The sequence below is a fragment of the Elgaria multicarinata genome, chromosome 1, assembly GCF_023053635.1.
Source record: "Elgaria multicarinata webbii isolate HBS135686 ecotype San Diego chromosome 1, rElgMul1.1.pri, whole genome shotgun sequence".
NCBI classification, from domain to species: Eukaryota; Metazoa; Chordata; class Lepidosauria; order Squamata; family Anguidae; genus Elgaria; species Elgaria multicarinata.
The window spans coordinates 74,251,983-74,279,594 of record NC_086171.1 but is presented as its reverse complement, the minus strand read 5'-3'; the positions used below and the strand labels follow the sequence as shown (position 1 = coordinate 74,279,594).

Below are 27,612 nucleotides of genomic sequence, written 5' to 3'. Positions count from 1 at the left end.
TAGTGGAAAGGAAATATTTTCTCCCCCCTGTCAGAGAGTCATTCCGAGAGCAAAATGCAAGGTCATGTTCCAAAGGTGTATTCCAACGTATTGTAACGGTTGTCATGTCACTGCAAAATGTTCCTGGATTGCTTAACCCAGGAATTGCTAAGGATGAGCAGAGCATGGGAGCGATTTCAAACTTCAATTAACAGCGCTTGCCAGGCACCATTTCTCTGAGTATTCACCTGGGTGCATCTTGTCACGACATCCAAACCCTGGGGAGCATGACTTTTTTTGAGGGAGAAACAACTCTCAAAAACCCAACTACAGATCATGGTTGTTTCCCCCTCAAACAAGCCTTGTTGCCTGGGTTTGGACATGACAAGCTGTACCCGCACAGGTAATTAGGCTAATGGTGCCTGGCATACACCTCCAATTTAAACAAGCCACTTTGGCTTAAATAAGCTATGGTGACTTGTTTTGATTGTGCAAACTAGGGTGGTGAGCACATTATATCAGGTGTCTTTTGTCAATCCCTTTTTCTGAACCAATAATTTGAATTGCGGGGTGGGTATGGGGTCTTTTTGGTTCAGGTTCAACAAGAACTTTGGAGTAATAATTCAGCTTCTGTTGAGGTTCAAGAAAATGTAAAGGTTAATTCTGGCTTTTGGTTCAGGTTTAGCTTGATTCCATGCATCAGATGTGACTGAGATGTGACTAAAAGCTTGTAAAATCACAGCTGCCACATGAATCAACAAGAGCAACCAAAAAGTAAATGATGCTTAAGATGTAGAGAAGTTATAAACATCTCAGGGAGCACGCATTCTCAGGATGATAACTGCATATATGACTGGTTTGTATTTACATTCACTTGCTTGTTAATACATGGGCTTTTTAATTCAGCTTTATAAGCAAACTGCAATCTTTTTGCACACCTTTTTCCTCATTGCCTAACATCCATTTTCATTTCTCTAAAATGTAACTCAGTAATACCTTACTTGTAATATTAAAATAAAATTGTAATCCAAAATGATATTTTGCACTGTAAAACTAAGGAACTCTAGAAGGATTTTGCTCCCATACTTTGCTCACTAACATCTGTGAGCCTTTAATTTTCTGTTCCAAACTGTGATAATCTGGTTCCTTTTGACATGTTTTAGGAAGTCTGTGTTATGGATATGTGTTAACTTTAAACCAGTAGTTTATGAGCTTGGCTGTATACAGGTAGTCACATTTAGGAAGTCAATTCTGCAAGGAGAAAATACTACATTTATATCTTACGCCCGCCTCCCTCCAAGAAGCTCAGGGTGGCATGCATGGTTCCCTCCTTCCCACTGTAATTTCACAACAGCACTATGAGGTAGATTAGACTGAGAGTTGGTGACTGGCTCAAGATACCCAGTAACCTTCATGGTTGAGTGAGGATTTGAATTTGGGTCCCCACAATCCTAGTCCAACACTCTTTGATCATTACACCACACTGGGTCAGTGGCAGCCGACATGAATAGTAAATAAAGCATTGAATGTGTCAGAAGCCCTGCTTTCTTTCTTTCTTTCTTTCTTTCTTTCTTTCTTTCTTTCTTTCTTTCCTTCTTCTTCTTCTTCTTCTTCTTCTTCTTCTTCTTCTTCTTCTTCTTCTTCTTCTTCTTCTTCTTGTAAAATAATTTAGCTGTGTATAACATAAGTTTATTGTAGCATTGGAGGAAAGTCAACTTCCAATTCTTTCAGCAGATTTCTTGTCTGTTTCTTCTTTTTAGAATAATATGGTGATAGTCTGGCATATAGACATAATTGAGAATCAGTACTGATTCTGGCCATTATAGGTTCCAATCACCTGTCACCATGAATTTGTCACTGTTGAGGTTTTCCTGCATGTGTGTGTTCACAGTTGGTTTTTTTCTCCTCCCCTTCTTTTAGGAACATGGACGCCATTTAATCCAGCGACAGTTAGATCTATTTTATGTAAGTGATGTTTAAGCTTCTACTTTTGTATTTGTTTTTTTTATATAGGCTTACCAAAGAAGTCCAGAGTTTGTCAACAAAATATCACAGTAAAACTGTTAGATAAAAAATTGTGTCAGTGGAGATTAATGGGAGAATATTTTGGTTTGAAATGACACGGTTTGTATTGCTGTCTTAACCCATTACTATTTACATAGATTAATATTCTGCACAGAGGCAGGGGGGCAAAAAAACTAGCCCTTTATAAACAAATTTATTATCTGTAACTGATTCTTCAAGTGCAGTCACACGTACGCACTCACCACCTATGCAGAACAAATTTTGAAACCTCCTAGAATTCCTTCCCAGCTGCTGTCGGCTTTCCCCCAGGATTTAGTTTAAAAGCTGCTCTGCCACCTTTTTTATGTTTAGTGCCAACAGTCTGGTTCCATTTTGGTTTAAGTGCAGCCCGTCCCTCTTGTACAGGGCCAGATTGTCCCAAAATGTTCCCCAGTGCCTAACAAATCTGAACCCCTCCTCTCTGCACCATCGTCTCATCCATGCATTGAGACTTCTCAGATGCACCTGTCTAGCTGGCCCTGGGCGTGGAACTGGTAGCATTTCAGAGAAAGCTACCTTGGTGGTCCTGGATTTCAATGTCTTGCCTAGCAACCTAAATTTCGCTTCCAGGACCTCATGACTACATTTCTCCACATCGTTAGTACCAACATGGACCACGACAACTGACTCCACCCCAGCACTGTCTACTATGCTATCTAGACAGCACTTGATATCCGCAACCTTCGCACCAGGCAGGCAATTTACCATGTGGCCTATATGCCCCTCACAAACCCAGCTGTCTATGTATCTAATTATTGAATCTCCCACTACCACAAGCCCCCATCCCCCCGGAGTCAAGAGGATATTTGCACATCTCCTGAGGAATGGGTCCCTTCTAAGGGATCAGTTCCCTCTTCCTCAGAGTGATGCTCTCCTTCCTTGAGACTTTCATTCTCCGTGACTGCAGAGGAGCTGTCACCAAAGGAGCGGGACGTTGCTGTTAGGTCCCATCTATCAACCTCTCTGCCTCTCTTAGCTTCTCCAAGTCACCAACCTTGGCCTCAAGGGAACAAACTTGTTCCCTAAGAGCCAGGAGCTCATTACACTAAGCACACACCAGCAGGCAGATAATCATACTGTCCAGTAGGGAGATAATCATACACGTGGCACTCAGTGCAATACACTGGAAAGCCCCCACACCCCTGCTGGCATTCTACCTTCATAACTGTATTATTGTTGTTGTTGTTGTTATTATTATTATTGGGTTTGTTTACTAGAACTCTGTTTCTGGGAGAAGGTAGGGAGTTAATTTAGAGCTTAGTGTTTGTTCATTGGTTTTAATTTAAAGTTACTTACTCTGAGTTGGGAAGAGTTTACCGCCCTGGCTTCCTCACCCTGCTGAGCCTAAAATGAAGCTAGGAAAGAGTGGGTCTTATTTCCGTATATGTATGGGGTTTTCTTTAAACCAAAGATGAAAACCAAGGGATAAGTTGATTTCTTAAGCTTACTTAAACTTGCTGTACTTAATGGGCTGCTTGACATAACAGCTGTTTGTATGAGAGAAGTACCTGTAATTCTTTAAAGAAATCTTCCTTTCCACTACAGAGAGTATTAGGCCTGTCAGTTTCTTCCTTTTGACTGTATAGCAGCCATTGAAATAAATGCAAGTTACTTGTAAGTTACAAAAGCCATTCTTCTGGTTTGTTCATTCTTGTAAGATTTCAGGACCTGAAAGAAAGAGGCATGAGCTGTGTTCAATTAATGTTGATTTCTTTCCTCCTCCATTTTAATTTGTTTCTTTTTTCCTCTTAGACTGCATTAATGGAGTGCATTTTATACTAGACTTGAGTCACATCATAATTAACAAATATATGGTGGGTAGAATGCAAGAGGTTGCTTGTATTGACAACCCAACTACCAATAGAAATAAACTGTTATAAAAATGTTTTATAAGTGATACATGTGTGCAAGTTGTTAAACTTCTAATGAAATTGTTAGTAAAGAAACAGCTTCATAGCTTGCTGCATATGACACAAGCCACAACATGTGGTGACTCACATGTGAGGATAAGCATTCCTTGAAAAAACGATGGCTAACAAAGGTCCTTGTGATGGCACATAGCAACTGGGTTCCTCTAGGAAAGATGTTGACAACATTTATTCTTTTTCTTGGCCTTCTGTAAAATAAGTATTTCTCCATGTGTATGAGTTACTTCTGTGTTTCTTGAAAAGCAGAAGGAAATCATAGTTGCAATGCAGTTAACCTCTTTATGAGATTTTCTTTCTTCAGTAGTACATTCCTGCCATTTAAAATTAACAGGAAATTAGTGGGAAATGACTGGTATCTAGTTCTGTAACTTTAATGTATTGATATTTGGATTTTGTTTCTTTCAGCTATGTTTGATAGAGATAACAAAGGTGGAGTGAACTTCAATGAATTTACAGGGGTTTGGAAATACATCTCTGACTGGCAGAATGTCTTTCGCACGTATGACAGAGATAATTCTGGAATGATTGACAAACAGGAACTAAAGCAAGCACTAACAGGTTTTGGTAATTCATTTGCAATTATAGTTAAGCATGTATCTTGCAATCTTTTTGTTTCTTTTGTGGCAAATGACTGAAAAATTATTTATTATTTATTTATTTAGAATATTTATATACCGCTCCCCATTGAAAAATTTCGGAGCAGTGTACAAGATAAAATGAAAATAAAAACAGAATAAACCAGTTAATACAAAATTTAAAAGAAGCAAAAACAGAGATTCAAGGCTGCATATTAAGGAAAGGCTTCTTGGGATAAAGATGTTTTCAGGAGGCGCCGAAAGGAGTACAAGGTCGGAGCCTGCCTGACCTCCAGAGGCAGGGAATTCCACAGGAGGGGCGCCACCACGCTGAAGGCTCTTCCCCTGGTGGATTCCAATTGGAGGATGGATCTAGGTGGAACCACCAGGAGCAGGCCCTCGGATGACCTCAGTGACCTGGCAGGTTGGTAAGGGAGAAGGCGCTCTCTCAGGTATCCTGGTCTCAAGTTGTTTAGGGCTTTGTACACAAGTACAAGAACCTTAAACCTGGCCCGGTAGCGAATAGGCAGCCAGTGCAGTTCCCTCAGCAGAGGAGTTACATGCTGGAAAGGGGCAGCTCCAGACAACAGCCAAGCTACAGTATTCTGCACTAGCTCCAGCTTCCAGAGCAGCTTCAAGGGCAGCCCCACATAGAGCGGGTTGCAGTAATCCAATCTTGAGGTTACCAATGCCTGTACCACCGTGGTCAAGCTATCCCTGTCCTGGAGAGGCCGTAGTCGGAGAACCAACCAAAGATGGTAAAAGACACTCCGAGCCGTGGCGGCTACTTGAGCCTCCAACGACAGAAATGGGTCTAAGAGTACCCCCAAACTATGAACCTGTTCTTTCAGAGGCAGTGCAACCCCCATCCAGAACAGGCAATGAGCCTGTCTCCCGGACTCTGGAACCACTCACCCACAGGGCTTCCGTCTTGCCAGGATTCAGTCTCAGTTTATTGGCCCTCATCCAGCCCATTACTGAGTCTAGGCTCTGGTCCAGGACCTGCACAGCCTCACCTGATTCAGTTGTCACAGGGAGATAGAGCTGCATGTCAAAATGCTACCATGGGGAGCTGATCTTTTCAGAAGAACTATTAATTGGGAAAAAAACCCACTTCAGAATATTAAAAATATACATATTCCATTATAGTGTTGAAAATATACACAGTTTAGGCAAAAGGCCTCATGCCATCACAAGCCTTTCAATTTTTTTTTTTTTAAAGGAATTGGTTTCACTAATACGGAATCTAAGAGTGAGCAATGAACAAGCCTTTTAATATCGGTGGGTTTAAGCGTGCCTGCCGTTATGCTAAATTGTGGCCAACGTGTGCATTCTATCTCACCTTTTTTAAAATACAGTGTAAAAAAATAGGGTGGATTTTGTATTTGGTTTTATACGGAGAATTAGTAAGTTAAAAAAATCTTGTATCAATTTATCTTTTTTTTTATTAAATGTATATACTTATTAACACCACATCAAAATATAAAATATTGTCTATTTGTAACAATAGAGGTTTTTTAAAAGCCCGATTACAGCATGGGGGGGGCATTTTGTGTGCGGGCGGCGGTGGGGGGTTCTCATTCACAGATGAGATCAAGATCCAATGATCTGGAACAAATGGGTGGTGATTTTTGCTGATTCCCCCCCTCACAGTCCCCCTCCATTTGTTCCAAAGAGTCCTAAGCTATAAGCGGATGTTCAGGGGGCACAAAGGGCTGCCAGGGGAATGGGGGTGTTTGTAGAAGCTTCCTCCTCTCCTCGACTGGAAGTCTGCTCAGGGTACACTCCCACCACCAAAAGCAAATTCAGGTTCTTAGCCAATGTAATTTAGTTTTTTAAAAAATGAGTATAACGTTGTCATTCTACTATTAGGAAGTTGTTTCATCTTTAACCTTTAAAATAGGAAACATGTAGAATTTGATTCAACTAAAGAAACAGCGAATTAGTAACAAATAGTGAAAAAGGTTGGCAGTTGTAACATTTCAATGAGAAGTTTTGAAAAAGATTTTTGACATCACCTCGGTGGCTAATGTTAATGCACTGAATTTAATACTTTGGAATTGTTTTTCAAGTTAATCAGTTTTTCAAAATGTGTATTTGTAATTTTCAAACGATTTAATTAAATTCTGCAGCAGTTATTTGGGTTTAGAGTAGATGGTATAGCAGCTATGGTAACATAGCATTAGGAATCATACAATATGGCATTGCAAGCCTCTGCTTGGAATTGGGGTGTCCATTATTTTGGATCAAAATTTCTGCTGCTTTTAATACACTCTAGTAATAATACTAGCCATTCAAAATGTTTTCTGAACAATAATTCATCAACCTTTCATTCTGTAGTCTGTCTTTCTCACTTTGGTGAATATATCAACTGGATCTTCGTTCCCTTTTCTCGTTGAACATAGGGATCTTGTTTGCAAACTTTTCATGTGAGAGTCAATGTGAGGGTCTCCTGCTACGCTGAGAGGCAGAAGAGCAACTAGAATATTGAATGCAGTGTTACTGCATGTGGCACCTTGCTGTGTGAATGAAAGCACCTTTTCATGCTTCTGTAGGGTCCCGCACTCTTGTTTTGAGGACAGTAGTTCAATGCATTTGATACATTTGTTGACTCTATGCTAGGCCTGGCCTTTTTACAGACCTATTCTATATAACTTGTTTCATTACAGAGTGGCCTTACTTATTTTTGTATTTTTTGGTGTGGTATGCCTTCTTTAGTGAAGCAACAAAGCAGCTATTCATTAGACTTGTACAGTAAAACAGTATTCTCATTTGTGCTACTTCTCACCAGGACTTTAAGATACTGAAGTATTATTTCAGCAGTGTACTGCTAGTTATGTCTTAGTGCACATAGTATACCTGGATCTTCACCTCATAAAATATTTTTTTTGAATCCAGTAAAATTTACCTGCAAGTAATGGTTCTGTTTGTGGTTAAGAGCCAGGAGTTTTAACTTGTTCTGATGGCTTCATCATTGCAATCAATATTATCTATATAATATACATTCCACAAAAGGAAATGGCATCTTGGCCAACTTTCAAAGGACTAGTTTCCAGTGTTTTGATGTCATCTGTACCAAAACCCACAGTAACTGATTAACATTTCATGTTCAGAGTAGCACCTGCTTCTTTTCATTGCTAGCACGTTTTAATAGTAAATCCAATCTCATTGGATTTAGATTGCATGTATATATTGTAGTGGAACACCATTTCATTGTTTTGTCCTGTTATGTAAGTGGTAATTTACTTACATATATTGTCATGTTGCCTAATTAACTCCCTAATACAGATGGCTCTTAGAGACTTTAAATTTACTTTACTCATAAATGCTTCCAATTCTTTCAAGGTTATCGACTGTCTGAACAATTCTACGACCTCCTTATTCAGAAGTTTGACAGACAAAGAAGAGGACAAGTGGCTTTTGATGACTTTATTCAATGCTGTGTTGTCCTTCAGGTAACAACAAACTGGGATACTGAGTGGTTATGACTTAAGCGGGGCCAAGTCAAATTAAGTTTAGCACACAAGGTTAGTGATTACACATTTATAGCAAGTTGGAATTTAAAGTGGTTTGGTCCCCCCAGTATTCCAATACCTTATTTCTTCAGTATGAATTTTGTCAGCTCCATTGATGCTTTTTGTAAAATCTTTCTTTGAAGATGTCAAACTTTCATCAGAGTGGCAGTCATTGCTTGCTTTAGGGTGCAATCCTATGCATGTTTAGACAGAAAAAAGTCCTACAACTCTCAGCATGCCCAAGCCAGCAGTATAAATATGTAAGGAAGATCTCACAAGGTTTAACATAGGCATTTTTGTTCAAATAAGCATCAAGGAATGAAATTATCAAGAAAGGAAGGCAATCTTCCCAGACTAAAGTGTAGTTCTGGCAGCAAACAGAAATAAAGAATATTTCTGTCAGTGATTTTTCAATATGAAATGTATTTGATCCTATTTCTGTTGTTAAGTAAGCGAACAGTGTACCTAGCCTTTTGATTGTTCAGTGAAATTGAGTTATAATAACCTTGTAAATTATTGGGGCTGGATAGTACGTCAGTCAAAAGGTTTCATGTGTTTGCATAGTGAGGTAGTTAGTGACATCTGTTTGGATCCAAGATAGCTGCTTTCTTTGTGTTACAGCCTTCTTGGGGATATGTATCTACGTTACATACCCTTTGCCATTTTAAAATTTTTCTCTTCATGTGATTGACAAAACAAGCAGGAGGCACCATACTGGGTTGGATGTAGCCTACATGAGTTGCAGTTAAGTAATGACTAAATGCTATTCAGGTCTCCCATTTAGTGTCTGGGTTTGGACAATTAGTGGGGGAAATAATGCAACGTCAGCTTACCCTTATCTGTGTTACAGGTTGCCGTCTCTCTGAACCAGTGTGTGACACAGGAGTGGTACATTTTCACCCACTCTGCAACCCAGGACTTGCAGTAGGGGTTGTAGGGTGGATGAAAATGTACTAGGACTGCACCAGGGTTGGGTGACGCAGTGTAGGTAAGAAGGGTCATCCTGGTCTTGCAACCAGCACACAGGGTAGGGGAAACAACTGATGCTGTATTGTTTTCCCTCCTGATTGTCTGAACAACCCCACTGTATATTTGCTATGTAGCCCTACCTCCTGGCCCAAATGGCTGCAGAGAGTTCTCTCCACTTGGCCTTTCTGTTGGGCAAGACTGGGTTTAGGGGATGTTGCTTCCTGAAGGCACATAGACTATCTTTCGGAAGTCACACCTAGCAGTGCATGCTTTCCTTTACTTGAAGACATTTTCTCTGCCTGTGTGACTGACTACCTCATGGAGAAGTATAGATATCTAGCATGCTTCTAGAGTTCCTTGCTGGTTATGAGCTGGAATATGGCACAGATTGTTCATGACTGTGCTCTTTCAAAGATGCAACAAGAGGGCAAGGACAAAAGCCCAAAAGTGGTCATGCCTTGATGACCAGTGAGAAAAGTGGGTAGCAGAAAGAGAAAGGATGTGTGTGTCCTCCAGTTAGTTCACTTTTCCTGCTGGTCAAGAAGCTTTCATAGGAAAAAATGTTCTCCATTCTCGATCTAGATTATGAACTAAAGTAATACAACAGATCGGAACATTGGTACTTACCGAGAAGGTTCCTTCTGGGTTGGTGTGCGGAAGGCATCCCACAATGGGTTAACTCCCCCTATCGCCCAGGAAAAGCAGGGACTCACATGACTGAGTTTTAAGCCCTCTATTGGTCTGAAGCTCCTCCTAGCCAGTTCCGTCCATGGCTAAAGCTCGGAAATTGAGAAAGGAAGCATCTCTTTGTATCATAGGTAAGGAAGAACCACAGAGGAACAGATAACTTATTAGTAAGTACTTAGAAATCAATCTGAGAGTACAAACTTTGAGGATCCTTAGGAAAAGGTCTGGCCGGCTAAATGCAGAGACAAGTGGCCTGATAGACTCGGTGGTGTTTCAGGGTGTGGTTGGGATGCCTTCCGCACACCAACCCAGAAGGAACCTTCTCGGTAAGTACCAATGTTCCGTTCTCCAGGTTGGTGTGAGGAAGGCATCCCACAATGGGATATGCAAAAGCTAAAAACCCCTTATCTGGGTGGGAAAATCTTAAGCCGAGTCTATTGTAGTCCTACAACCTGCTGGAGGACTCTCCTGCCAAAGGAGGCATCCGCTGAGGCATATGTGTCTATTTTGCAATCTTATGAAGGAATTAGGACTTGTCCAGGTGGCCGCCTTGCAGATTTCTGCCAGAGGGGCATTAGTACTTAAGGCGGCTGATGTGGCTGCTGCTCTAGTGGAGTGAGCTGTGACTCCTAATGGCTTGGGGAGGCATGAGGCCTCATAGGCCGAAAAAATACATGCTTTTAACCACCTAGCTAGGGTAGATCTGGTAACCTTCTTGCCCATAGCCACAGGGTGAAAGGAAACAAACAGTGAATCAGATTTTCGAAAGGACTCTGTCCTTTTTAAGTAAACTTTAATGGCTCTGCGGACATCCAGCTTGTGCCAGGCCTTCTCCTGTGGATGAGAAGGGTTAGGACAGAAAGATGGCAGAATAAGCTCCTGTGACCTATGGAATAGCGTGTTGACCTTAGGGATAAAGGTCGGGTCTGTTCGAAGGACGACAGAATCCTTATGGAAGGTGATGAGGCCTTTTCTGATTGAAATGGCAGATAACTCTGAGATTCTGCGAGCAGATGTTATGGCCACAAGGAAAAGAACTTTTTGTGACAAAATGCGTAGTGGGATAGAGGCAATTGGTTCAAAGGGAGGTTTAGTCAATGCAGAAAGTACAACATGTAGGCTCCAGGAAGGAAACCTACGGACAATGGGAGGACTCTTGAGTGCGGCTCCACGGAGGAATCTTTTGATGTGAGGGTGTGAACTTAGTGGCTGCCTACCAGGCCTGGAAAGGACTGATGACAGGGCTGACGTTTGCCTGCGCAGGGTACCCGGTTTTAAACCCATCTGAAGGCCTTGTTGGAGAAAGGCTAGGAGTTCCTTGACACCTGTTGCCCGTGGAATAAGTTTCTCCCTTTCACTCCACCTGCAGAAGGACTTCCAGGTTGTTTCGTAAATTCTGGTGGTGGAGTCCTTGCGGGATGCCAGCAGGGTGGATATGACCTCCTCAGAATAACCCAGAGTTAAGTAGATGGACCTCTCAGCAGCCAGGCGGCTAGTTTGAGCCAATTTGGGTCTGGGTGCAGTACTGGTCCCTGAGACAAGAGATCTGAGATCTGGGGCAGGAACCATGGACCTTGCACTGCTAGGGCTAGAATCTCGGAGAACCAGGGGCGTCGGGGCCAGAAGGGGGCTACTAGGACTACAGTGGCTTGTTCCTTTCTGATTTTTTGTAGAACTCTGGCTAAGAGGGGGATTGGAGGGAATGCGTAGAGCCTCTCTTTCGGCCAGTTGATATATAGTGCATCTATCCCTTCGGCTCCGTAAGACTGGAATCTGGAGAGAAATCTTGGCAGCTTGTGGTTTTGCCTGGATGCAAACAGGTCCAGCGTTAGTGGGCCGAAATGGTGTATGATTCTCTGGAAGACTGCTGGATGTAGGCTCCATTCCCCTGGGTCTATTTGTTGCCGACTCAGATAGTCTGCTGTATGGTTCAGGGTCCCTTTGATGTGTTGGGCTGATATGGAGGCTAAGTTCTGTTCGGCCCATAATAGCATGCTCTGGGCCTCCAGGTGTAAGGAGAGGGATTTGGAACCCCCTTGACGTGTTATGTGGGCTCGTGTTGTTGTGTTGTCCATTCTGACTAGGACATGAGAATGTTGCAGATGGCGTGAGAATGCTTTTAGACCCAGGTGTACTGCCCTGAGCTCCAGCCAGTTGATGCTGTGGCATTTTTCCTCTGCATTCCATTTTCCTTGGGCCAGGAGAGAGTTGCAGTGGGCTCCCCACCCTTCGAGGCTGGCATCTGTTGTCAGTAAGATCCTCTGAGGCTCCTGGAAGGGGCTGCCCACCTGCAGATTTTGGAGGTCTTGCCACCACATGAGGGAGTCTCTGACGTGCAGAGGGAGAAGTATTGGGAGGCGATCCCTCCTTGCTATTTGAGCTTGGAAGGGCAATAGGAACCACTGAAGGGGGCGAGAATGCAGCCTGGCCCATGGGAGAATGCCGAGGCATGAGATCATTAAACCCAGAAGATGCGCAGCATCCATTAAGTTGGTTATTCTTTGCCGATGAATTGCCCTTGAGCGGTCCTGAAGCTTGACTATTCTCTCTGGGGAGAGGAATATTAAACCCTTGGAGGTGTCGATGAGTGCTCCTAGATGAGGGAGGACCTGGGTGGGTGTGAGATGGCTCTTTTTTCTGTTTATGACAAAGCCGTGTCTTTCTGGCACTCGACAGTTGTCTGTAGATCCTGCGAGGCTTTCTGACTGGAAACAGAACGGATAAGAAGGTCGTCCAAATATGGATAAATATGCACGCCCTTTAGCCGGAGATGAGCTATTACTGTCACCATGATCTTGGTGAAGTTGCGGGGTGCTGAGGATAGGCCAAATGGAAGTGCTTTGTACTGGTAATGATAGTTCTGGTACGTGAAGCGTAGGAATTTTCTGTGAGGTAGTGAGATGGGAATATGCAGATATGCCTCTGTGAGGTCTATGGAAGTCAAATATTCTGCTTTGTGAAGGGCTTCTTTGATGGTTTGCAATGTCTCCATACGGAATTTTCGATATTTGACAAACCTGTTCAGATGCTTGAGGTCCAGAATTGGTCTCCAGCCTTTGCCCTTTTTGGCTACTAGAAATAAGATGGAATAAATACCTTCGTATTTTTCTATGGATGGTACTGGTTCTATCGCTCCTATTTGAAGTAGACGCTGTATGGCGGTAGATAGGATGTGATTCTTGGTGGCGGATTGTGATGTGGGGGATGGGGTGAACCGAGGGGGAGGTTGTTTCCAAAACTCTATGAGATAACCATGGGAGATGGTGTCCAGGACCCAGCGATCGTCTGTGGATTGTTCCCATGCTGGGAGGAAATGTTGAAGTCTCCCCCCGATGAAGGGTTCCCTGGCGTCAGAACTGCTGTCGTCCAGACCTTGAGGCCTGGAAAGTAGAAGGGGGTTTGGCAGAAGCGCTAGAGGAGTTGGCGCTTCTGGACTGAAAGCGGGATCTGGACCATGCTGGTTTAGGAAACCTGTAGCTTTTGGATCGAAAGGAAGATTGGTTAGTGGTCCGGAATGGGCGAAAGGATGTATAAGACCGGATGAGTTTTTTATCTTCTCGCCGGAAGGATGAAGGCATAACTTTTTTCTTATCCTTAGTCTCTATGAGGACATCTTTTAAGGCCTCTTCTCCAAAAAGGTGTGCACCTGTGAAAGGTACAGTCGCAAGATTTCCCCTTGAGGGAAGATCAACATTCCAGTGCTTAAGCCAAATGGAACGTCTGGCCACATTAGCAGCTGCTATGGAGCGGGCTGAAAACTGAAGCGCATCTTGTGTAGCATCAGCCAGGAAGGCAAAAGATTTAGAGAGTTTGAGCAGTCCTCTGTATAAAGTAGGCTGATCTAATTCCTTATTGTTTATTATGTCTTCCACCCATAAGATGGAAGCTCTAGCGAAAAAAGATGATACTGCTGAGGCCCTTAAAGCTAATGCTGAAGCTTCATGCGCCTTTTTTAAAGCTGTATCTGATCTTCTTTCCCCGTGGTCTTTTAGGGGAAAGTCACCGTCTTTTGGCAATACAGCACCTGAGAGCAAGGCCGCCACAGGGGCATCTACTAATGGAATTTTTAATTCTTCCATCACATTGTGAGGAAGAGTATAAAACCTCTGCGCTGTACTGACTCCCTTTTTCCCCTGGAGGGGAGATTTCCACTCCTCCTTCATTAATTTATTAAAGGAACTGGGAAAAGGTACCTCTCTGGTGGTTGGCTTGGGTTCTGGAAACATCGCTGCCCCTCTAGATAAAGATTGCTGTTTGTCGGGTTGTACTGGCTCACTAGCTAGAGAGACAATTGCTTTGGACAATAAAGGTAAAAAATCCTCTTTGTTAAAGAATCGATCAGCCGAGATATGGTCTGTAATTTCTATGTCTGACCATCCACCCTCCTCTCCTTCTGAAAAGAACTCCTGCAGTGACATTATGGAGGAATCACTGTCATGGTGGGGCTCAGCCAAGGGGGTCTTGGATTTGTTAGAGCGACCTTTGGCTATGGAGTGTGGGTCTGGAGAGTCGTCCCCAGAGCCTGCTGATGAGTGCAGACTATGGGAAGAATTGGGCTGTTTTGACCTGAAAGCCTTATTTTTGTTTTTTGTTTTATCATTGTTTTTATTTTTGTTTTCTAATTGTGGAGGAGGAGAGGAGGAAGACTCAGAAGTGTGCAAGCCTCTGGTGCGTTTTGCAGAACGGCTTGATCTCAAGGTTTGCTTGTCTAACAAATGGTCAGACAGATTATCCAGTACTGCCTTAGTGATCTGTGCTAAAACAGATTTATCTATTTGAGCCATGCTTAGGATAGGCGTTGGGGCTATCTCATTATTCTGTGGCTGAGCAATGGAGGAGGTGGAAGGAGGAGGGGCTTCCCTTTGCAAGTTGGAATCGAAACTGCAACTCAAAATGGCCGCCCGCTTTGTTTGGCGGGAAACATCCACGTGGGGGAGAAAGAATGGATTTGATCTCACCCTTGATGCTGTTGGAGCATCCAGCTGCTCCGTTGCTTCCTCCTCTTGTTCTGAGTGGAGAGGGTGGCGTGCTGAGCCCCCGACTCCCTCAGTCTCGGCCGCATCTTTTGAGGCCGGGATCGCACCGTTCCTGGTGTGTAAGAGACTCAGCGAGGGGCCTTGGCCTCCGGGCTGGTGATCTCTTTGATCCTCCGCGGCTGGGAGACTCAGTAGGCAGCCGAAGCCGGCAAACTGGTTATCTCCTTGACCTTTCTGGCAGGTCATCCTTTTGTCTGCTGATGGCTTCCTAACGACTCTCACATGAGTCGTTGTTTTCTTTTTCTTTTGAGGCTTCGAAATGGTTTTCTTTGCCGGAGGGGTCATAGAGAATGATAGGCAAGCGGCAGAGAAAAGGAAGCAGAAAAGCGTTTTTTGTTTGTTTGTTTGTTTTTGGTAAGAGAAAGAAAGTCAAAGAGGTAAGAAGTTTAAAAAGTGTTAGAAATAGAGATAAGTATAGGCTTGAGATAGGAGGAGATGAGAAGTAGCTCTGTCCTGGGCGAAAAGCAGGGACGAACTGGCTAGGAGGAGCTTCAGACCAATAGAGGGCTTAAAACTCAGTCATGTGAGTCCCTGCTTTTCCTGGGCGATAGGGGGAGTTAACCCATTGTGGGATGCCTTCCTCACACCAACCTGGAGAACTAATGTTTCACAAATAATGCACACATTTTAGTGATAGAATTTTGTCTGTAGGATAAATCTTCATTAACTTATCCTTTTGTTTTCAGAAATGGACAGATGTCTTTAGACGCTATGATACTGATCAGGATGGCTGGATACAAGTGTCTTATGAACAGTACCTTTCCATGGTCTTCAGTATTGTATGACAGTAAACAGTCTCACTGTGACACGGACTAGAGTTGCCAACATATTAGAAGAGGTTTAGAAGTATCTTACCTTTTTTAAAGATTCTGCTAACTATGGCCATAGCACCTGCTACTACAAAATTCAACACTGCATCATGTATATTAGGTTGCTGGAAATATGTGAAATTTAAATGCCAAATAGAAATAGTGCTCATTCAAATTTACAAACACAATTGCATGTGCCTTACTTCTCCCTTTTTTAATGAGAATATAAAAAAACAGTTGCAATTATGTCCTGCATCTTCATAGCAAGAATGACTTTAAATGCCTAGGAGTCTTTTGCTGTACTGTTGTGAATTGTTACCTGCTTGGGGAGGTTGCATCTGCTTGTTTGTCAGGCATGATTTTTTTAATCTTAATGTTCTTCCTGTTAGGGCTACTTCATACATTACACTTTTGTACACAAAAAAAATATGAAAAGGGTTCCACAATTCTGCTTGTTCAGTGGCCCTCTAGTATGATAAATACCCTAGCTGTCCACTCTAACTAGGAGCTTTGGATCCATCTCTATAACTATAGACGTGCAGTACAATTGGGGTAAAGATTATTCCTCTTTACTCACATCCAAGCTACAGAGACAAAGAGAAACCTGGGGTTTGTTGTTTTGCCCCAGGGCTGGTAGAGCACTTCAAATGCCTTGGCAATTTGGGGCCAAAACAATCACAAAATTGTCTTTGACCTTCCATAGCAGCCATCACAAATGTGAGCAGTGACTCGCCTTAACCTTATACTGTGGTAAGGTCGATATCAGTGACTACAAATTTAGTTTGCTCTACCCTCAAGAGCCCCTGCCTGAGGTTTCTGTATATCATACAGCTCCTTATACCTGGAACTGGATTTGACTGTAAGCCTTAATGCAGTGCAGATGGTAATCAACTTTGCTGTTTTGTAATACGTAAACGGATCTATTTAGAAAGTACCTATTATGCATATCTTCTGTATTTACTTTCTCAGTGGATCTCAAAATGGAGAAACAGAGTAAGACAAATTCAACTAGCATATGAACTGGCAGTACTTGGTATGGGGCTTGATTTACATGAAAACTAGATATCTGTCCGAACCACCTCATTTGAAATATAATCTCAGTTCTGATTAAATCTTGTATTTACTAAATGTCATTAAAGTCTTCCATTCTAGTAGTTATATAGAAGAAATGCTGTTTATTACCCCTGCTATGGTTACATTTTATCCCCCAAAAAATTTTACAGATGAAAAACTTTATTCCAAACTCATGGTTGAAGTAGGTAATAAAAGTGATGTTTTTCAAAGCTGGAGGCTGCCATATAAATATCCTGGAATACAATTAAAAAAATTGTTACAGAGACTAAGAGGCACTGATTTATTGCATACTGGTTCCAAGGTATGACGAGAAGGATGAAACAAAGGAAGTTGTCTGATGTAAAACATTCAAGAGTTTGGAAAACTAGAATACTTTTGGGCATTCTCATATTAAGATGAATTTTGTAAGTAAAAATAGCAAGTGTTGAAGCTTCAAGTAATGTGACAAAACATTTTCTTATTACAAACATGAACATTTACTGTAGTTCTGGTACATTTCAGTAAATCTAAACATTGTACCTCTACATTAGGTTTCAAATGCTGTACAAATTGTGTTTGGGTTATGTCCTCTAGAACCAGGATCTACTTTGCTGAGTAGCTTCCTGATAGGGTGAAACTGTCTTCCAGTTCAGCTTTCAGTTGATTCTTAATTCATTTCACTCAGAGCTTGGGCTAATGCATGAATATTAATTTCTAGGGGAAAAGAAAAACTTCTGTCAGTTTAATGTAGCTTAAAAATAACACTAACAGCAATTTTTGAATAGGATGGAAGAGTTTATGCTAGGAAATTCCAGGCGATGCCATAGGAATGTATGAAGTCAGTTTGTAGATAAATTAGAAACCAGACTTGTATCCCCCAGCCCCCAAGTAGCTTACAAAATTGTAACTGCCAAAGCCAGCAGTTAACTAGATGGTAGTGCAAGCTTTTTGAGCAAGTTGGCACATTTGGAGAGTTTTGTGGGTACTCACAAATGAGTTTGCCCATTCACAAAACTAGTGAAACTAAAATAAAAGCAACTTGCCTAAGAACCGAAGCACAAGGCAGGTGTCGGGTCTGAACTACAAAACACAAAACTACTCTTGAACCAAGCTTTCTGCTCCAACATCCATTCTGTAGAAGGCGATACTAACTTGCCCAAGAAACAGTACACTATGGAGGTGGGGTTGGGTCTAAGACCTAAATGCTAAATTGCGTATTTGCAACCACAAACCTCCAGTGGCAATACGGTATAACATAAGAGAAAGAATAGATTAATATTCAGAATACTTTTTCTACTTGAGAACAGACACATACTTCACCTGTTCCTTCCTCCGTGATTATGAGCATTAGAAACTTGTGTTTGCAGTTCTGAAGCAGCCACTTGGTACTACACTATTAAACTAGAGCCAGTACAACAGCAGCTTAATTATTTTTGTAACATTTCACAAAAACAATTTGCCTTTTGTTTAAATATTGAGTAAGGCCAGCCAACTTTATTCTAGTTTACAAACCTTCCATCCAACCAATAAAGCTATCAATCAAAATTTTTGTTTCATTTAATGCCACTCAAATGCAAAGTCCTTGCTACACTGCACTTCCCAGAGTAACTTCTGCGATATTGTATATTTTCTCTAATGCTCCTGACAGTGACTAAGAGTTTTTGCAGCTTTTTCTGTCACATTCGGGATGTTTTGGACTACAACTCCTGTCAGCCTTAGGCAGCATAGCCAAAGATCAGTGACAGCAACTGTAGTCAGAAACACCTGGAGGATACCGCATTGGGGAATGCTGCCGTAAGGAGTTAATGAAGACAACCTTTGTTCGATATGCACTCTAACAGTACATGTGCCACCAATTTAGCTACCAAATTATTGTACAAACAAGTTGTATAGATTTTCCTAGCCCCCACAGGAACTGCTTGATTCTTTTCTCCCAGTTGCAGTGCCTACCTTCTGATAAGCTTACCCAACTCTTGGCTTTCTGACCACATGCAGATATGACATAGGTCTCCAAAGCACATTTTACACCCAAACTCACTATCCAGCTTCCTTTATAGTTAAGATTTCAAGATACATCATGTACTTACTTTGAAGATCTGGATAATAGGGAACTAGCTGTTGAAGCATGCTTGTCAATGTAGCAGCATCCTTTCCTCGAAGCTGATTCATAACGTCAGCAGTAAGGCCACTGCTACTTCCACTCATTACATTATTTAGCTCTGTATTCTGTGGCTGGTAGTCTCCATATGACCTGCCACCAGAAAAGGACGGAAAAGCCTCCAGATCCCCTTCAGGGCCTGATCGTTGAGGCCAGGCGGACCTATTGCTTTCAGAAGAAAAGGAAGGTGCAGACGTTTGCTTACTATTCGCAGGCCCATCGCAATACCAGGAGGGAGATTTTTGTGAAGAGCAATCTGCTTGATACCCTCTTGGAGGACCATATGACTTGGGGGTAACAGGGTATGCTCTTGAGTCAAGTGACCCTCTCCTACTATCCCAGTTTTTTATTCTACTGTCTACCATTCTATTATCGGGTACTTGACTACCATCTCTTTCGCAGTGTTGTGTTGTATAACTGCTTTGTAGTGATGTAAAATAGGGAGACTCTTCTTCAGCTGGCATTGACTGGAAGTAAGCAGAAGCAGACTGGTTGAATTGTTTCATCCACTCATTGATTCCCTGACTAAAGCCTCCTCGCTGATGAGCAAATGAACTTTTCAGGGCAGACACTGTTGCAAGATCTTTAGAACTTATGTTGTGTGAAGTGCTTGGTGCTTGCTGTAGAAGGGACTGTAACTGTGCAAGTCCATTAGACAGACATCCATGTTTCCAATTGTCTGCTGGAAAAACAACAAATGAAACAGTTGAAAAAGCTGACAAAATACTATTGCTACTATGAATTCCAAATGACACTTTCCCAGAATTAGACCAGTATTTCCCAGACAGAACAGGCCCTATCTGACCTAAAATGAGACTACAGTCGGTTTCTGTGAGTCACTCTTCTGGCTGTGTCTCCTCTGAAGGCAAGTACTTTTGCTTAGTTTCTTAATTAGGAGCAATAACATAAAATGTAGTACACCTAGTTGCCCCCAGTGAAAGCTGATTAGAGGTGAGGGACAGCCACAGCAATAAGGCCATAGAGATACAGTACACAACCTCCTCCACGTAGAAGTACTTTGGCTTTAAAGCAAACTTTAAAAAGAAAAGCTATACTCATAGTATAATGGGTTGGATTCAGAATAGACATACTGAAATGAACAGGACTTAAGTTAGTCATGATTAACATGTTCCACTGATGTCAGTGGGTCTACTCCAAGTATGACTGCATCAGGATCCAACCCAGTAACAGTTCTGTCATGGTGCAGTTATATGCCCCACCTCACTGGGAATTGTTGCTGTAGACTTTGAATCCTCATTTATTGACTTAACAAAAAGTAATTATAACTTTATATTCAAATAAATAGCAAACCAACTTAACTGATAGTATAGGAAAAGAACATTTAAGTATTTTCTTTTGTTTCTTCTTTGGACACCAACAGAACTAAGGAGTCCACCAGGTTGGTTTCAATATGCATATAGTGAAAATATTTTAGTAAAGAACTAGAGGCACACAACTTTATTGAATAACTGAGCAGTCGGCTCGCCTTCCATCCTCCTAAGGTCGGTAAAATGAGTACCCAGTTAGCTGGGGGAAAGGTAATAACGGCTGGGGAAGGCAACGGCAAACCACTCCACTATAAGGCCTGCCAAGAAAATGTCAGTGAAAGCTGGCGTCCCTCCAAGAGTCAGTAATGACTCAGTGCTTGCATGAGAGGTTCCTTTCCTTCCTTACTATGAAAAAAGCCATTTTAAATAATTGATTTTAACAAAACAAAAAAATCAATTTGTTTACATGCTTCCCACATAAAAGTGCATACTAATTATTTGCTATAACTATAGACGCATAATGGTAGATGCATAATTCTATAATAGACGCATAACTCTAAGCCAATTGTATTGATCAGATAGTGACCAGGTATGAATTAAGAATACAAGGTCACTCACATGGACCTTGTCCTTGGTCCACAGAATCAATCACATAAACATCCTAATATAAGTACATGAACTATTGTGTAGTATGATGACCCTAAGGAGTAGGGTTATGCCAAATTTTCATGGGTTCATTTGGTTGTGGGTTCCAGGACTGCACTGCTGATTACTTCATTTAAAGTGGCAGTTGCAGCCACTGTAATGGCAAGGAGACAACCTGATGCACTATGTGCAGTACAACATTACCGTTGCAGTGGAAGGGGATGGTCATGTTGCACACAGTACTGCAGACTACTTTAAAGTGGCAGTTACCACTAGAAGCACCTGTCTGAGTGCCCCCCCTGCAACTACCAAAGGTGTGTGTGGTGGGGGGGCTGTTTCATGAAAGGGTGTGTCTCAGCAAGTTGTTCAGCAAATGATTTGAGCTATTTCACCCCATTATTGAAGACATCTCAAAATACCTGGATGATCTTTGTAGCTTTCAAGTGGTTTATTTGGTTTCTGTTGCTTTTCATTTCTTATTCCTGGTGGCAGTAGTGGTGGAAGGCTTCTAATATGTTGAAGCTAGAAGAACAAAAACCAGTCTTACTGTCTATATGTATTCCCCTCCCCTCACACAGAACTTTTCAAAAGGAGAATCCTCTGAGGAAGAATGGTGGATCTATAATTTAATTTGCTTTATCACTTAGGACTTTAAGAACTGTCGAAAACGAACTTTCACACAAAAAGCCCAGGACAATTAACAATCAAAGCTCACAAACCAAGTCTCAGGGCCTGCAGCCAACAGCAGCATTAAAAAGCCCCAGCTAAATATTTGGAGAGAAGAGCTTAAAATTCTGCGTTCAGAAATGGCAATTCCTTCTGTCAAACTTTGGCATCTACTGAGGTCAGTCTTTCAAAAAACATTTCCTTTCTGCAGCTGAATATAGAAGGGGGAAAGCCTTTTAGTAATTGCTTTGTCTTCCCATAGATAAAAGTAATAGAGCAAATGAGGCTGCAAAAGATTTAAACAATACTCAAAAGAAAATTGACATGGATAATAGCAAAAAGGGCCTAAATGTTTTTTTAAAAAAATGGCATGTTTGATATAACCATTACTGTTATTGATACAGGGTTATTGTGCGGCTTCAAGTAGAAAGGGTGAGGTAGTAAAAAATCTCTTTGATGCAATCACACTATAGTAACCTGAAATCCTGCAGTAAAATGACCATGTGGTACTAAATACTAAATAATCTTACTTACTGCTGCTTTCTTTTCACAAAAGGCCTTTAAAGCTTCTGACAAGGACTGTGCAATTTTTATGACTTCAGTTGCTTCTTTGTCTGATGTTATCTCAAAGTATTCCTACCAAAGTTTGAAAAATAGTTAAGAACTGAGCATTCACATAGAAGTAATTTCATTCTGCTTTGGGTTCTATAAAGCATTGTCTTTCTCTAATACCAGATCGCAAAAAGGAGAACCACCACCTTCCCACCACCATATTTTCTGTTTCTAGCCAACTATTAGAAAGAGACATTCAAGCATTGAAAAGTTCTTATAGAGTACATTCTAAAATTGAAATAACTTGCATCCTGATCCTGTGTGTGTTTACTAAGAAGTCGGACATATTTCAAATTGAGGTCATGGAGAACACGTATCAGAGCTACATTCTAATCCACACAAGAAATACTTCTAGCTGAAAACAGCTTTGCTTATTAAAATTGGTTCTGAGTGTATACTGTAAATGAAGCAAAAGCTGTATCATTTTTTGCTGCTAATTTTTAATACTGAAAGTCACAAAATAAAATAGGATTTGCATATTCAAATAAATGAGTTCCACATTAGGGAAGTTTGGTCTCAAATTGAGACTGGCAAAAAAATCTCTTCGATCATACTAAAAATGTTTACTACTTGATGCACCTTCTAGATGAGTGTGTCCTATTTTAGGATCACTTTTCCCACAGAAATGTATATGATTGGACTGCAGACTATCATAAATTTCCATAGAACATGTACTAGTGGTTCAGCTTTGCCTTTTATTGCCATCCAGCACCCTGTTTTCAGGATTCTCCAGAGTTCTGAAAAAACTTCTCTCCTTGCTGTGTTGACTCTTCCTAAAGTATTTATGAGGGATTTATTCCCATTTATGCTACAAGATTTCCCTCCTTTTTGAATGTTCAGCACACAGATAGCATAAATACATTAGAAATCTGACACCAGTCACTGTTCCCAGCAATGAGATTTACCAGGTCAACAAAACAAGCACTGTACTAATTTGGGGCTGTGTTTTTCAGCCACTAGGTTGCTGAGTTGTGTTTTGTATGTGGACTAATAATAATAAATAATTTTGTGACTAGCTATGGTCCCCAGTATCCATTTTGTGGTGGCACCCACAATACTTTCTAAGAATTCCAAGTGTGCCCACAGGTCAAAGACATTTGGGGGGGGGGCCCTCTGCTTTACCATATACTCCACAGCTTTCTGTCTCCGAACTGGATCATTCTGTAAAGAGAGTAAAGTTCGAATTAAAAATAAAAAGTCTCAAAGTGACACAAAAGAGAAAGGACAGGATCCAGAGTACCTTTCTGCTTGCAGATGAGCTGACCATCCAGCGGAAGCTCATAGAAGGCAGAGAGGAGACAAGGCTTATTGATTTTCCCTTCCACCTAGAAGCTCTTTTGCCACCGTCCTCACTGTTCTGGAGGGCCCCTTCCAGAACAGTGAGGTGCAGGCAACTGTGAAAAATTGCTTCCGCCACCTCTTCTATGAGCCTCCACAATTACCCGCCTGTATGTGATCGGAAGGTATCCCTGGATCCAACCAGATATTCTATGCTCTACTGCACAAAAGTACCCCACTGCACTTTCCTGGACAGAGATAGATGGCCTGCACGGCAACATAACGGCCATGGGAGTGACACTATCCACATAATGCTACAGCACATTTTCCCTGGGCAAAGTTATTATTATTATTATTTATTTATATAGCACCATCAATGTACATTCTAGTGGGGAGGCTGAACTAACTATATAATGGGAGCCTTTTTTGGTAGAAAGAGGAATTCCCAAAGTTAAGATGTGCTGGTAGATATTAGGCACATATTTGAGGGTCATAACATGAAACAGATGAGCACAGGTGTTTCACATGGTAGGTAAAGTCATACTATCATGCAACTGCAGATGTCTGCATTAACTTAAAGCAAGAGCGTACAGAACAATGTTCAAAGATGGGGCTACATTTATGTATTTATTACATACTGCCCCAGAGCAGAAGCTGGAACTTTCTTTATTACATTTCTTATATCACCCCACAGCTGAAGCTCCATTTCCTGAACTTTCCCAAACATAAAACACCCAGCTTGTATCCTAAAATTAATCAACTTAAAGTTCACAGAAGGAAAATTCCCCACCCCCTTCTCCCCTGCAGCCACCTACGATTCCCCAAAAGCCTCTCCAGAGGGCTGGGGGCTCCTGAATAATGTCTGGGGTGGAGTGGGGCTGGGGCTGCTGGTGGAAGCAGGGACAAGTGCTTTTACTTCCATGAATTTCCTTAAACTTATCTCAAGCCTAGGTTCTTTAACTGTATTTAAAAGTTCTGTATTATTATTATTATTATTATTATTATTATTATTATTATTATTCCTCCTTCTCCTCCTCCACCACCACCACCACCACTCTATACTGCACCATAGCCAAAGCTCTTTGGACAGTTTACAAAGATTAAAACCCATTTTAATCTTTAAAAACCATTTAAATAAAAAGAACTATAAACATACCGCACACAAACATTTATCTAAAAACAAATTTAAACAATAAACCTTAAGACTAATCCAGGACCTGATTAAAAAGTCATCCTATGTTGCCAAATGCCTAAGAGAAAGGTCATAACCTGGCGCCAAAAATATAACAATGTTAATGCCAGGCGAGCCTCGTCAAGGAGAAAATTCTATAAGGGGGGGGGGCAGCACTATTGAAAAGGTCATCTCCTTTGCTGCCGCCTTCTGATCTTCTCTTGAGGAGGCACCTGGAGAAAGGTCTTAGTTGCTGAATATAATGTACGGGTAGGTTCATGCTGGGAGAGGCACTCCATCAGGTATTCCGATCCTGAGCCGTGCAAGTTTTTGCATTCAAGCACCTTGAATCGGGCTTGGAAACATACAGGCAGCCAGTGCAAGAGGGCCAGAGCTGGTATCATATGTTCGGACCTTCTTGTCCTGGCTATCAGTCCAGTCACACCATTTTGCATGAGCTGCAGCTTCTGAACCGTCTTCAAAGGTAATCCCATGTAGAGTGAATTACAGTAATCTAATTTGGATGTTACCAGAGCATAGACAACTGAAACCAAGCTATCCCTGTCTAGATAGTGGCATAACTGGGCTACCAACTGAAGTTGGTAGGAGGCATTCTGTGCCACTGAGGCCATCTGAGCCTCAAGTGACAAAGATGGCTCCAGGACAACAGCCAAGCTATGAACTTGCTTCTTCAGGGGGAGTGCAAGCCCATCTAGAACAGGTTGAACACTCCCTTTTCCAGTCAGCACCCACTAATAACATCTCAGTCTTGCCTGGATTGAGTTTTAGTTTATTAGCTCTCATCCAGCCCATTGTCACTGCCAGGTACTTATCTAGCACATCCACAGCCTCACCTGATGAAGATGAGAAGGAGAAATAGAGCTGTGTGTCATCAACACAGTCCAAACACCGGATGCCTCCAACTGTTTCATGTAGATGTTATATAGCATGGGGGACAAACCAGACCACTGCAGAACTTCGAACTCCTCCATTCCATTTTAAGATTGTAAAAAACTGCAGACTGGAGTTTTTCTATCATACCCACCAATATCCTCTCTCCCCTCCACCCCTTTTTGAAGAAGAGTTCTGCAAACCATGTAAGCTAGCTCACTGTTTTGTGACATTTCACTTGATCTTAATACTAGTGTTGCTTCCACGTATATAGCAACCTTTTAAGCTTTTGCTATCTTCTACTCCTTTGCAGTAGGCATATTCATGAAGCACAACCATCAGTTTTAACATTTAAAGTGCACAAAGTTGAAAACTAATTAAAGAATAATGGCATATTCAGAAAGGAGTCAAATTTGTATTCAAATTTAAAATGTAAGAAGACACTTACCTCAGGCTTGTAACCAGAGGAAAACCTATAATAAGATTTACAAATCATATTAAGAGAACACCTTAAAACTATTATGATATTAATTTACTAAAAATATTTCTCAGGATATGAAAGCCAAACACAAAGACTGGGTTCAGACTGGGTTCAGACATAATAACAAACAGTGGTTTAAATATTTGATGGTTGGTTATTTAACCCATCATGGGTTATTATGTTGGAGTTGAAGATTTGCATTGGTTACTTCTGGGAAATAACCAACCGTTGTGTGGAAAAGGCTCAACAGACGACAATAGTCCACAGTGGACAATTCAGGCAACACTGGACTATTTAAGCAATTGTTGTCTTTTGCATCGTCTGAACCTAGTCTCTTTCTAACAGAGAATCCCAACATTGAATTTTTAAAGAAAAGATCCAATATTTCATGTTCAAACAATCCAAAAGGAATGACACTCCTATAAATCCTGGTGAACAGGCTTCAAGTGTTAAACAAGTTCCCATGACATGGGCCGTGCATCACATCCTAATAGAGTAAGATCAACCAAGACACTGTCTCATCCACCTTACAAATCTCACTGCATACTATGATTGCAAAAAGGCCAGCCCCCACAAAAGGCATAAACATGTGGATTTCCAGTTGCATATTTGGACACCCTTGCATTCTAAGGCCTGGTTCAAATGTAATGTCAACCCACAGTTTGTTGATAGTTAGTCATGATGTCCAAAGCCAGTGAAATTTATTTTGTATTAGGATTTCAAATTCATCCTGTTTCCAATATTCTTTGCATTAGAATATATCTGGAGACTATATCTTGTTCCCATTTTCCTGCTGTATTTACTTGCAGACTATTGGGCATCACTCCCACTGTCCTGCTTCCTTCTTTGTCACATATTCTTGTCCCTAATACCAGGCTCAGACTTGACCCTCTCCACCAGAGGGTTAAAGTTTAAAGTCCTCTGGATGAAGCTTGTGAGTCACTTTCCAAAATCATTCATCCCAGTCCTCATGACGTACATCCCATCTCCTATGAGGAGCCCTTCATTTTCATAGTGTAGTCTGTGACCCAAACCCCCCAAACTTTACCTGATGACACCATTTGTGTAGCAAGCTGTTCACTTCTAGTATCCTGCTTTTTCTACCACTGACTTGACCTTCAACAGGAAGGAGTGATGAAAATTCCACTTGTGCCTAAGTCCTTCACTTTCCTAGTCAGACCCTCACAGTCTTTGGAGATCCATTCAAAATTTCTTCTGGCTGTATCATTCATTCCCATGTGCATCAGCAGCGATGGATAACAAACAGTAGGTTTAAAGAATCTCAGCAAGCAACCTCTCCAGCACTTCTTGACTACATGATCCAAAAAGACAAAACACCTTCCAAGATGATATTCAGGCTTGCACACAGCTGCCTCTATCCATCTCAGTAGGGAGTCTTTGGCCACCACCATGTGTCTCCTCTCTATCCAGAGGGGCCAGAGTATCCTCCTTAATATTTCATGGACCATGATGTAATATTTCTTCTCCACATGACACAGGATCATCCCCCACAGGGAGAGCCTGGAATTATTTGTGCATTTCCAATTACACAGAAAGTCTCCTAACTGTGCCATATATTCTACCATGCACCTGCCTCCTGCCTTTTGCTTTTTCCCTCCTTCCTGTAAAAGTTCTCAGTTGAGTGCACTTTCAGGAATGGATCTTATCTAAAAACCATATATCTTCCTAAAGAAAAGAAAGAGGAATGCATACCTTGAGCCCTTCCATGTTTTTCTCAGCAGGGATAATAGCCTGCACTATCTTCAGGTAGTTAAGACAAACTTGGCATACACCCCAAGGTGTCTGCAAGAGCTCCCTTGGTGTCCA

At 41.6% G+C, this 27,612-nt stretch overlaps 2 protein-coding genes across 4 annotated transcripts in view; one reads left to right on the top strand and one right to left on the bottom strand.

Annotated features, from left to right (window-relative positions):
• Window positions 1–16,901, top strand: part of PDCD6 (programmed cell death 6) — a 30,412-nt gene extending 13,511 nt beyond the window's left edge. Inside the window, exons 3-6 of one of the 2 annotated variants that reach the window (XM_063130532.1) lie at window positions 1,900–1,944; window positions 4,377–4,535; window positions 7,892–8,001; window positions 15,440–16,901. In XM_063130532.1, coding sequence (XP_062986602.1) covers window positions 1,900–1,944; window positions 4,377–4,535; window positions 7,892–8,001; window positions 15,440–15,538 — 413 coding nt within the window. In that variant the 3' untranslated portion in view covers window positions 15,539–16,901. The remainder of the gene's footprint in view (window positions 1–1,899; window positions 1,945–4,376; window positions 4,536–7,891; window positions 8,002–15,439) is intronic. The other variant, XM_063130541.1, reaches the window with a different exon arrangement.
• Window position 16,902: 1 nt separating this feature from the next.
• Window positions 16,903–27,612, bottom strand: part of LOC134401493 (uncharacterized) — a 34,027-nt gene continuing 23,317 nt past the window's right edge. For both annotated transcript variants that reach the window (XM_063130498.1, XM_063130507.1), the window contains 6 exons: window positions 25,753–25,777; window positions 23,087–23,125; window positions 21,887–21,988; window positions 21,106–21,208; window positions 18,703–19,455; window positions 16,903–17,329 (listed from right to left, as the gene is read on the bottom strand). In XM_063130498.1, coding sequence (XP_062986568.1) covers window positions 17,283–17,329; window positions 18,703–19,455; window positions 21,106–21,208; window positions 21,887–21,988; window positions 23,087–23,125; window positions 25,753–25,777 — 1,069 coding nt within the window. In that variant the 3' untranslated portion in view covers window positions 16,903–17,282. The remainder of the gene's footprint in view (window positions 17,330–18,702; window positions 19,456–21,105; window positions 21,209–21,886; window positions 21,989–23,086; window positions 23,126–25,752; window positions 25,778–27,612) is intronic.